Genomic DNA, 10,197 nt, shown 5'->3' on the forward strand with positions numbered 1-10,197 from the left:
GTTTTGTTTTTTTGGGGGGGTTAATCGTAAGAAGAAAATGGCTGTTTTGGAGGGTGGATTGTATTGCATCGTACCCTACAGAGATACCTGCCGTCTCCAAACTCCGTCCCCCAAATCTCCAGCAGTTTCCCAATCTGGATTTCGCCACCCCCAACCCCAGTGGCGGCCAAGGGGACCTGCTGACCCTACTTAGGTCTGATCTGTCTAAATGGCAGCTCATGCCTCTGGGTGGATGAAGGGGGACTTTGTGCCTCGTGTAAAAACAAATCTCGTTTTCTTTATTTATTGCGTCTTTTCACGACGCCTTGATAACGGCGCAGCGGCGGAAGTGAAGGCAAGGCCGAGGCGGGCGCCCAAGGAGCTTTTCCCGTCGTCCCCTGCGGCCGCGGCCGGCATTTTCCCCTCTTCCGGCGTCAGGCGCCTTCGCGCTCCCGGCATGCAATTCGCCGGATCCAAGATGGCGGCCTCCATGCAGCTCAAGATGGCTAAAGCGGCTCTGCGCGTCCCTTGGCAGGTATGGGGAGGGCGGGTTGCTTTTTGAGCGAGGGTAGGGGGGTGATGGCGGGGCTAATGATAATAACAGCCTCCCTGCCTTTTCTGATACAGTTTTTGCCCTGGTTTGAGGCAGAGTAATCGGCACAGAAGCGTATGGAGTCACCCTGTATCACGCTCAGGATAGGGAGACTAGTACAGTGCGGCGCAGGGTTACTCCACTAACCTTGGGTTCTCTGGATTTACATTTGTATTATGTGTGTGGTAAATCAGGAGTTTAGGGGTACCGCAGAGGTGAGCAAAACTTATTGTCGCCCAAAATTTGGAGTCCAAGTGCACCTTTAAGAGCAACAAAATATTATTCAAGGTGTCAGCTTTCGTTGCTTGCACATTTCCTCAGATACAAAGTTCTGGAAGTGGGCATGCACATGAAAACTTTATACCTTGAATAAAACTTTGCTGGTTTTCAAGGTGGCATTGGGGCTCGGGTTTTTGTTCTGCTGCTTCAAACCGGCACGGTTACTCCCTTGAAAAACGTATTGTTGTCTAAATTGAGTGAATGTTGGAATAATTTTAATTCTACTTTAAACTTCTCATGGAGCAAAGTCAGTTCTTGCTCATGCAAATTTATGGTAGGATAAATGTTATTGCTATAGAGTAATCCAGCTATTCATGTGGAATTATCTGCATAGGATTGGAGGATAGTTTTATTTTCCAATTTTTAAAAGAAAAGCTAAACAGAGAAAAGACAAAGAACAGGGACCAAAATGAAGAGTCTGTGAGAGGAAGCAAGTTGGCAGTTGTTTTCATATGGATACATTTTGCTTTTAGAAAGGCCCTTTGTTCATAAATGATGTACAAAAGGGAATCATTCTTTAGTTACTGCCTATGTTGTTTTTGAGATGGGATGGGGACATTGTTACCTGTTGAATTTCTGTCATTAGAGTTGCAAAGGAGCCCTGCTGAAGTAAATGTCCCTATTTAATATGAGAAGGACTTATATTTGTGTACTCACATGTAAGCTGAAATGTTATTAAAGTGTGCCTAACAGCATAGTGCCCAGTTGTACATATCCAGGTTGGCATGAAACTGTGTATTGGGACAATAAGATATTGAGTTGCCCATTATTTCTCAAACCTTATTAACCCATTCACCACTGGGCATTCATGCTTACCTGGTTAAACATTTTTCCATCTGAGGTGCTATCAGAGAGATATAAAGGTGTTCCTTTAGAGCAGTGGTTTTCAACCTTGGGGTTGGTACCCCTTTGGGGTCGAACAACCCTTTCACAGGGGTCATGGCAGGGCAAGCAGCTTGGCCGAGGGGGTGCCCATCCACATAACAGCCTTGTGGGGTAGATCAAGATAGAGCATTTGTCTGTCTGGAGCAGTGGAAAAAAGCGAGATCGGCATGGTGGGACAAGAGACAGAGCTGAACTGAGAAACCCCGGGAAAGAACCAATTTATATACAATCATAAACAATGGATCTTCATGCCATTGGTCAGCTTTGGTTTAATTTCTGTGAAAGAACGTATAATGTTATGGTTGGGGGTCACCACAACATGAGGAACTGTATTAAAGGGTCACAGCATTAGGAAGCTTGAGAACCATTGCTTTAGACCAGGGGTAGTCAACCTGTGGTCCTCCACATGTTCATGGACTACAATTCCCATGAGCCCCTGCTGGCCACAGGTTGACTACCCTTGCTTTAGAGCAGTGGTCCCCAATCTTTTTATCACCGGGGACCACTCAACGCCTATTACTGAGGCCCGGTGGGGGGGGGTAGTTTACTCCTCTACTCTCAACCACTGCCCTAGCGCTCTCTGATCGCTATGGTAATGTTTAAACATCCCTTCAAAATAAGATACAGACACGCCACAACAATGAAGTGTGTTGTAAAGGGCTGGGGGGGATGAAGTAAAGGACCGGGGGGGGGAGGCGTCCTTCGGGGCCCACCTCCAATTAATCGAAGGACCACATGTGGTCCGCGGCCCACAGGTTGGGGATCGCTACTTTAGAGGACAGATTGTACAAGGTCTGCTCATCTGAACCTGATTCTGGGTCTTACATTCTATTGCACTGCCTGTTGTTTTCTGAGCTTCGTCACCAACTGATTGACCAGATCTTTATTTTATTTATTTATTTACTTAGTCTGGGATTTATATACCGCCGCTCCCAGCAAGCTGGCTCACAGCAGTTCACAACAATATCATAAAAACAATATAAAACTATACGACTCCATTAATAATAACTAACAATCCCCCAACAACAGATAAAAATGGCAGTATGCAGTATATCCATCGTTACATGTCTTGACTGATTCTGTGCATTCTTCTGGTAGGGATACCCTATTTTTATTAGAAGAGAAGCTTCCTATCTTAACAGAAGGTGGCAGAATTTTTGGCTACGGTACCGCAAGACAAAACTAGCACCTGCACGGAATAACTTGCCACTTATATTTCTTTAGGATTAGGATGGTATCTGCATAATGATTTTCCCTCTAGTTAATTTTATTAGCCAATAACATAGAATTCCTATTTTTAAACATCCTATAAATGTTTCATTTAATTTAATTCCTATTCTGATTTTATCTTGTTCTATTCATCGTTACATGTTTAGGTTTTATTATAACTACCGTATTTGCCGGCGTATAAGATGACTGGAAGTATAAGACGACCCCCCAAGATTTCCACTCAAAATATAGTTTGTTACATTACATTACAGTACTATGGGCCATTATGGGCAGTTATGTCTATCCCAACTGAAGTGCACCCGGCGTATAGGACGACCCCCCCCCCACTTGGAGGCATGTTTTTCAGGGGGAAATAGTAGTCTTATACGCCAGCAAATACTGTATATATCACTAATACCTGTTTGTTCCAAGTAGTCTGAATATATCTGATTATGATTATGCACTTGGATTAGTGTTACTATGCCATTAAAGGCTGTGTTTTTGTTTTTTGTTTTTTTTGAGATTTTGAAGTAAGAGATTGAGTTGTGTTTGAAAACTTTTAAATCTCCTTTTCAAAAACAAAAAAATTCTCTAGAGTGTGGAAGGTTTACTGAATCCCACCCGCTTGGCTGCATCCTCTCTCATAATCCCAATGAGAACAAAGAAGCGATATCGCATTCCGCCCTCCACCAACCCAAAGATTCTGACACCAGAAGAGCATCGGATTCGTAACAGGGCTGCTGGCATTGTGATTCCTCGTGAACGATTAGCGCGCCCCATTAATATCTCCTGCACAGGTTGGTAGTGGTGAACGCTTGTGGGGAAAGGTCTAATACTGAATTAGATTCTAGGGAATGGATCCCCATAGAATCCATTCCTAAATGGGCCGTAAATAAATCTCCTGTATTATTTTGAATATATCTTCTCGTCATCCTTAGCTTGTAGTGAGAGTGCTCAAAATAATTTAGTTGGCTTTGAAAAATGAGCCAAATGTTTTAATTATCACTGGGCATACAAAGTGCTCATTCTCCATATATAAGTGTTTCCACTCCAAAATTTAGGGTGGATTGTTAGCAACAGAAATGTTTGGTATAGTATTTTTTGTGTTTTCCTTGTGGACATTTAAAGATTTCCCCTTCTCAACAACAACAACAAAAAAGGCCAGAGAGTTTTTTTTTTTAAACGTCAAGGGCTAGTTCATGACTGCATTATAGGTGCTATAACCATCTACTGATTACTACATTTTTTAAGCCTGAGAATCCCCTCTGGTTTTAGGGGGAATGGCAGACACAGAGTGCTGAGGTTAGGAAAGTACAGAGAATACTTCTGTGTGAATGCTCTGCTGCCACTGTGAAACCCTCTGTGCTTGCAGCAGTCACAAAAACTACATGGAGAATTGTCTTGTAGGATATAGAATGTTGTCTCCTAGTCGTTCATAGCCTTTCACTCGAATTTTACATATTTGGGACGTGTGCTAACCATTACTAATTGCTTTCTGTTTGGTCACGCAGCCGGGTTCTTCGACTCTTACGTTCCTCCAGAAGGAGATGCTCGCATTTCATCTTTGTCGAGGGAGGGACTGAAGCAGAGGATAGATCATCTCAAGCAGAGTGCAGCTTCCCAGTTGGCGTATGTACCCTGAGCATCGGTGTGTGCCAGCCATTCAGTCGCTGGCATCTGTTTAACCGCCCCCTCCCTCCCCCCAGGATCCTGTAGCTCTTCTTCAGAGTGCCTTTTTAACGTTTACTGAGGACTAAAGACTGTTTCATCTCGGGAGGTGTGAACCGTAAATATTTGATCTTCACAAATCAGGAAGTGCATACTGTACAGCAGGGGTAGTCAAACTGCGGCCCTCTCGATGTCCATGGACTACGTCCCATGAGCCCCTGCCAGCAAATGCGGGGATTCGAACCTTGAACATCCACATCCTAACCACTAGACCACACTGTCTCTTCCTCTGCAATTTGCTGGCGATCAAGGAGCTTCTTAGGTCAGAAACTCCATGCTTCCTGCTGTGATCACAGAGATGATTTCGTTTAGCTTTAATATATTTTAAGTAGCCCCTTGATTGTTCCCACCTGAATTGTTGTTGTTGGTTCTTTCTTTATCACCTCTGGGGCATGAATTTCTTTTTCTTATCTTACCCTTACAGAATCCGGAAGATCAAAGATTTCATTCCTGATTTCAGCACCAAAACCTTTGCAGGGATAGCCCAGGATATTTTTATTGAAGCTCACAACTGCTTGACACAGTAAGGAGGGGGGTATTTTCCTTGGGCTCTCACTGCTTCCCGCCCATATACATAATCAAGTTTCCTGCTTGTTGAAGATAGTCTTATTAGGCTGAAAGAGCTGACGTTATGACAACCATTGTAGGTTGGCGAAGATAAACTTTAGTTCATTTCAAACAAGAGCAGGGCAAACCAATAAAACAATAAATACTTGAGATTATTTAAAACATATGCAAAACTAGGGGCCAAGACCATTGCATTCAGGAATGCAATGGGCCCTAGATTGCAGATGGCCACTCCCTCCCCAGAAGACTTGGAAAGGCTACAGGCTGCAGGGAACTCACCGACAGGGGCAACGCTCACGTAGCAGGGATCTGCAGACTCTGAGCCTCCGAGGGAAGTGGAAGGAGGAAGGGGGTGGTCAGGGGTGGGGGACAGAAGACGGTTGGCCGGCCCCTGGACAGCCAGGCAACAGTTGGAGGAGGGTTTTAAGTGCTGAGGGGCACCTAAGCCATGAGACCAGCTCCTCCTCCAAGCGCTTACCAGAAATATTAAGTGGAACAGATATCTAATCACAGATGCCAGCCAGCCCATAAAATTTGAAAACAACGATTTCAGAATAACATAATTACAAGAGCACTGCTGTTTGCGTATGTACTGTTTGTGTGTTTTGCTGTTAGCAAAACAGGTTGCAAAATCTTTTCAGGGAGAACTACTTAGTCATCAAAGTCAGCACAGGCTCCTGGGTAACTGCCTCTTTTTCTTTGTCTTTTACAGCTTTGACAGACACAAGCTTCATACTTTAGTGACCGAACGCTGTTTCCCGGTAAATATTTCAAGGGAGAGCCTCAGGCATCTTTGTTGAAGGGTTAAAGCCCTCTTGGTGATGCTAAGATCGTCAAGCACCAATACATTGGTGGTCCCCAGCCTGAAATAAGTACATCTGGCCCCAACCTTTTGAAATGCCAACTGAGACCTGGGTGATTGCTGAAGTGGAAGCGAGCCTGCTAGGGTGGGGGGGGGGGGTGGCCAAACTGTGGTTCTCCAAATTTCAATGGACTACAGTTACCATGAGCCCCTGCCTGGATGGTGCAGTCTCCAGACATCACAGGTGACTGGCTGTCCTGCCTGATTGTGGGTGCCTTGCTGTAGATGTACAGGTAGTTTCTATATGGAAAATGCCCCACCAAAATCCTGCAGGTATTTGGCCATTGCAAGTCCTTCATAGGAGTCCCTGTAGATATTTGAGTGCAAAGTCACTCCTTTCTAAGTCTGTTAAAGTCAGTGTTTATTAAAGCCACTGCTTAGCGCTGCAAGCGACCCAAGAGCCAAGGGTGCTTAGTTCTATCATTCAGTTGAGCACTTAAAACTCAGCCCATTGGAAACTTAAAAGATGAAAGGGCAGGGAGAAGAGACACAAAGCCTTAACGCCACCTAGATCCTGGCCATAGATACAGGCAGAGTTCTACACCAGTGACAAGGGTAGACTACTCACTCCCAGAAGAGTGATTGGAGCAAGTTATAGGTGGGCTTCTCAGCTTGATTTGGATCAGGCACCTATGACCTCCGTTGTTTTCAAATCCCTGAGTTTGTAAAGACACTTTTCCCCCCCCTGCTCTTTCTGGGACTGGGACAGTGGTCCCAGATTTGATTCCTGACATCAAATCAGATAACTGCCAGGTATCCACCATATATCAGAGTAGACGAGAGTCACCTTGATACACTCGGGATAACATGCATCTCCGTGTGTCCGTTATCTTTTTAAGCTTTCCACCTAAGCTCTTGTTGTGAAATCAGCATTGTCATGGGTCCCCTTGCCGTTTGTTTGTATGTGTGTGTAGGGTGGGGAAATGTTTCATGTGGTCTGAAGGGACAGGGAGGGTTCTCGTATCTCCCGAAAGAACTCGGACTGTGCACAATTAGCAACCCAATTGTCCCGTGAAGCTAAAAGATGCTGTTGCTTGCTAGGATATGGTACGTGGAAACAGATACAAGACTATCCGGTGGAGCTTCGTGGAGTCCCTGGAGCCCCCTCGCGTGGTTCATGTGCGATGCAACAGTATGGTGAGCAAGAGCAACTTCTACGGACAAGTGACAGTCCGCATGCACACCCGGCAGGTACGTGTGTCCGGCTCCTTCCGCCCTGGACGTGACATTGACGTGTCCTCCCCAGCCTTACTGGCTTCTGATCGTTTCCCATTCTTCCCGACAGACACTAGCTATCTATGACCGCTTTGGACGGCTGATGTACGGCGGGGAGCAGATCCCAAAGGACGTCCTGGAGTACGTCGTCCTGGAAAGACACCTGGGGAACCCGTACGGGGCGTGGCGGTTGCACGGCAAGATCGTTCCATCTTGGGCTCCGCCGAAAGACTCTGCCGTGAAGGTACTGTGGAGGGGTTCTGCTGCGGCATCTCCCTAGCCTCCGAGAGCTGTTTGCAGGAGTGTTATCACACATGTGGGTAAATAAAGACACATGCAGCCGTGTGCTCTGTCAGCTCCCAGGCTGGTCCCTTGACACTAAGTAGCCTGAGGCTGACGATGAGGAATCACAACCAGCCTGCTTTATTGCTGCACCATATTTGTTTCTGGGACAAGGCATTTCAAGACTTCTTGTTCTTCAAAGAAAGAAAAATAGGGCTACACCAAGCTATGTGCCAGCAAGCCAAAAAAGGGAAAGAGATGCCACGTGACAGCTTTGTTATTATATCAGTATATCCTTATTGTATATTATATAGTTATTATGTGGCAGCTATTTTGGCTGTACACCTCCCTTATGCTATATGAGACTTCAAAAGGCATCCACAGGCTAAAAACAGTTGGGGACTACTTGCCCCTACATGTTTCACCATAAAATCCTTCCACATCCTATGGAAAGATTCAGAACAAAGTGATTAAAATGTGCATTCTCTGCCAGAGGAGGCAGTGATGGCCACAGGAATAAACAGCTTTGAAAGGAGAATAAATCTTCATGGAGGACAAGTCTACCAATGGCTACTAGCCAGGGTGACTGATACGAACCTCCACATTCAGAGGCACTAAAACTTTGTCCCAGAACCAAGAGGCAACATCAGGGGAAGGCCACGGCCTCTATGCCCTATTGTTGGCTGCCTAGATGACAGCTGAGTGAAACAGGAGGCTAGACGGACCAATGGTCTGGTCAGGCAGGGTTTTTCTTATGTTCTTAGGAAGGCCTAAGCCTTAATGCTATGTTGGTCACCCAGAGGAACTGATTGGCCACTGTGTGAGACAGGAAGCTGGACTAGATAGATGACAGGTCTGATCCAGCAGGGCTCGCTTAGTTCTCTGGAGTTGCCTAGTGTAGGGGCTTTGTATAATAGTAAATCTGTGACCTAGCATCTCACTTCCTTTCTTAGCTTCCTGTTTTTCAGACTGGGATTTAGAGCACGGGTAGTCAAACTGCAGCCCTCCAGATGTCCATGGACTACAATTCCCATGAGCCCCTGGCAGGGGCTCAAGGGAATTGTAGTCCATGGACATCTGGAGGGCTGCAGTTTGACATCCCTTGATTTAGGGCGTGAAGAAAGTTACACTCTTTGGTACCTTGGGTAGGGAAAAAAAGGATGTATTTTCTCTAGTTCCTTCCAAGGGCTTAAAGGTCACTTTCAAGACCAATAGAAAAGGGAGGGCACCGGCAGGACTACAGAGTTCCCTCTTCTGTAATGCTTTATGGGCTTTTTGCCAGCGGATTAATAAAGAGTAGCCTGTTTTGGAAATAGATGATGACCTGATCTCTTCCTTTCTCCACCCCCCCCCCCCCACTTGCAGACCGTTATGATCCCAGGCCCGTCTCTGGACCCTTCACAGGAATACGAAGAAGTCATCACTCCGCAAGCCACACCCGCACAACAGACTGTGTGATGCAAATCACGTCCACGGGATGGGCCACCGGAGATAGAATCTGTTGTGTCTGACGGGGTGGTGGGCGAGCACTCTAGCACTGATGAAGCCTGGCTCCTGCCTCCTCGTGCAAGCGGGTGGTCTTGGGTGTCCAACAAAAGTTTCAAGCCGCTTAAAGACCCTTGAACAGTTCGTCACGCCGCAGTCCTCTGAGATTCTTCCGTTTCCGTCCGGAGGCCAATTACTGTCTCTCTTCAAGTTCTGGCTGGAATATTGATCAGTAAAGAAAGGCTTGGAGGCAGTGCTTTAATTCTTAAGGAATAAAAGGGAAAGCGTTGTCACTCAGTGCCGTCTGGAATCCAAATCTCTGCTCTTGGGCTGCTTTCTAATGCTCGTAATGTGTTTGTTGGAGCAGGCGATCTACTCTGTGGCACAGAGATTTCTGCCCATGGTCAGAAGGGCACGTTTTCACCTAGTTGTAAGGCTGAGACGGAACAGTGGAGACAATTTCTAGGTAGCCATTTGTCAGTGCCTAAAAATAAGTCCGCTCGCTTTCAGTTTTCAGTCCTACCAGCGTGTGGTGGCTGAGCACAATTATTTTTTCCCCAGTAGTCAAGCTATATGATGTGTGTGTGTGTGTTTTTTTTTGCTGGTCTAATAAGAATCACACAGAGCTGGAAGAGGCCACAACGGGTCATCCAGTCCAGCCCCCCACCTTCTTTGGGACTTAAAAATCACACACTCTTGACAGGCGCCCATCCAATCTCCTCCTAAAAACTTCCAGCAAAGGAGTCTCCGCCACCCTCCCAGGCAGCACATTCAATCTATGAACGGCCCTCACTGTCAGAAAATGGCTTTCTGATATTTAAGTGGAACTTCCTTTTCTGTCATTTGAACCCACAGCTCCTAGGCCATGACTCTAAACTCCGAATACCTCCCAACCTGTCAATATCCTTCTAGAACTGGACACAATACTCCAAATGAGGTCTAACCAGTGTGGAATGGAGTGGTATTATAACTTCCCTTGCTCTCGATTCTCTGCTCCTAGCAAGGCAGCCTAATATTGCATTAGCCATTTTAGCTGCCATAGCACACTCTTGGCTCATATTCAAAGATCCATAAGATTACGGGAGAGCCGTTTTAAAGTGCTGATTTAGAATGT

At 45.9% G+C, this 10,197-nt stretch overlaps 1 protein-coding gene across 1 annotated transcript; it reads left to right on the forward strand.

Moving 5' to 3' along the window:
- Nucleotides 1-370: 370 nt before the first annotated feature.
- Nucleotides 371-9,380, forward strand: MRPL45 (mitochondrial ribosomal protein L45). The gene is made up of 8 exons (XM_077314497.1): nucleotides 371-514; nucleotides 3,540-3,741; nucleotides 4,456-4,573; nucleotides 5,097-5,195; nucleotides 5,952-6,000; nucleotides 7,143-7,292; nucleotides 7,387-7,560; nucleotides 8,964-9,380. The coding sequence occupies exons 1-8, from the start codon at nucleotides 437-439 to the stop codon at nucleotides 9,054-9,056; spliced, it is 963 nt and encodes a 320-aa protein (XP_077170612.1). The 5' UTR covers nucleotides 371-436; the 3' UTR covers nucleotides 9,057-9,380.
- Nucleotides 9,381-10,197: the final 817 nt, after the last annotated feature.

The sequence above is a fragment of the Paroedura picta genome, chromosome 16, assembly GCF_049243985.1.
Source record: "Paroedura picta isolate Pp20150507F chromosome 16, Ppicta_v3.0, whole genome shotgun sequence".
NCBI classification, from domain to species: domain Eukaryota; kingdom Metazoa; phylum Chordata; class Lepidosauria; order Squamata; family Gekkonidae; genus Paroedura; species Paroedura picta.

Coding starts and splice junctions, on each gene's coding strand:
- MRPL45 (XM_077314497.1), top strand. CDS start 437: ATGCAATTCGCCGGATCCAAGATGGCGGCCTCCATGCAGCTCAAGATG. Junction 3,742..4,455: donor CATTAATATCTCCTGCACAG/GTTGGTAGTGGT, acceptor TTGGTCACGCAG/CCGGGTTCTTCGACTCTTAC. Junction 7,293..7,386: donor TCCGCATGCACACCCGGCAG/GTACGTGTGTCC, acceptor TCTTCCCGACAG/ACACTAGCTATCTATGACCG.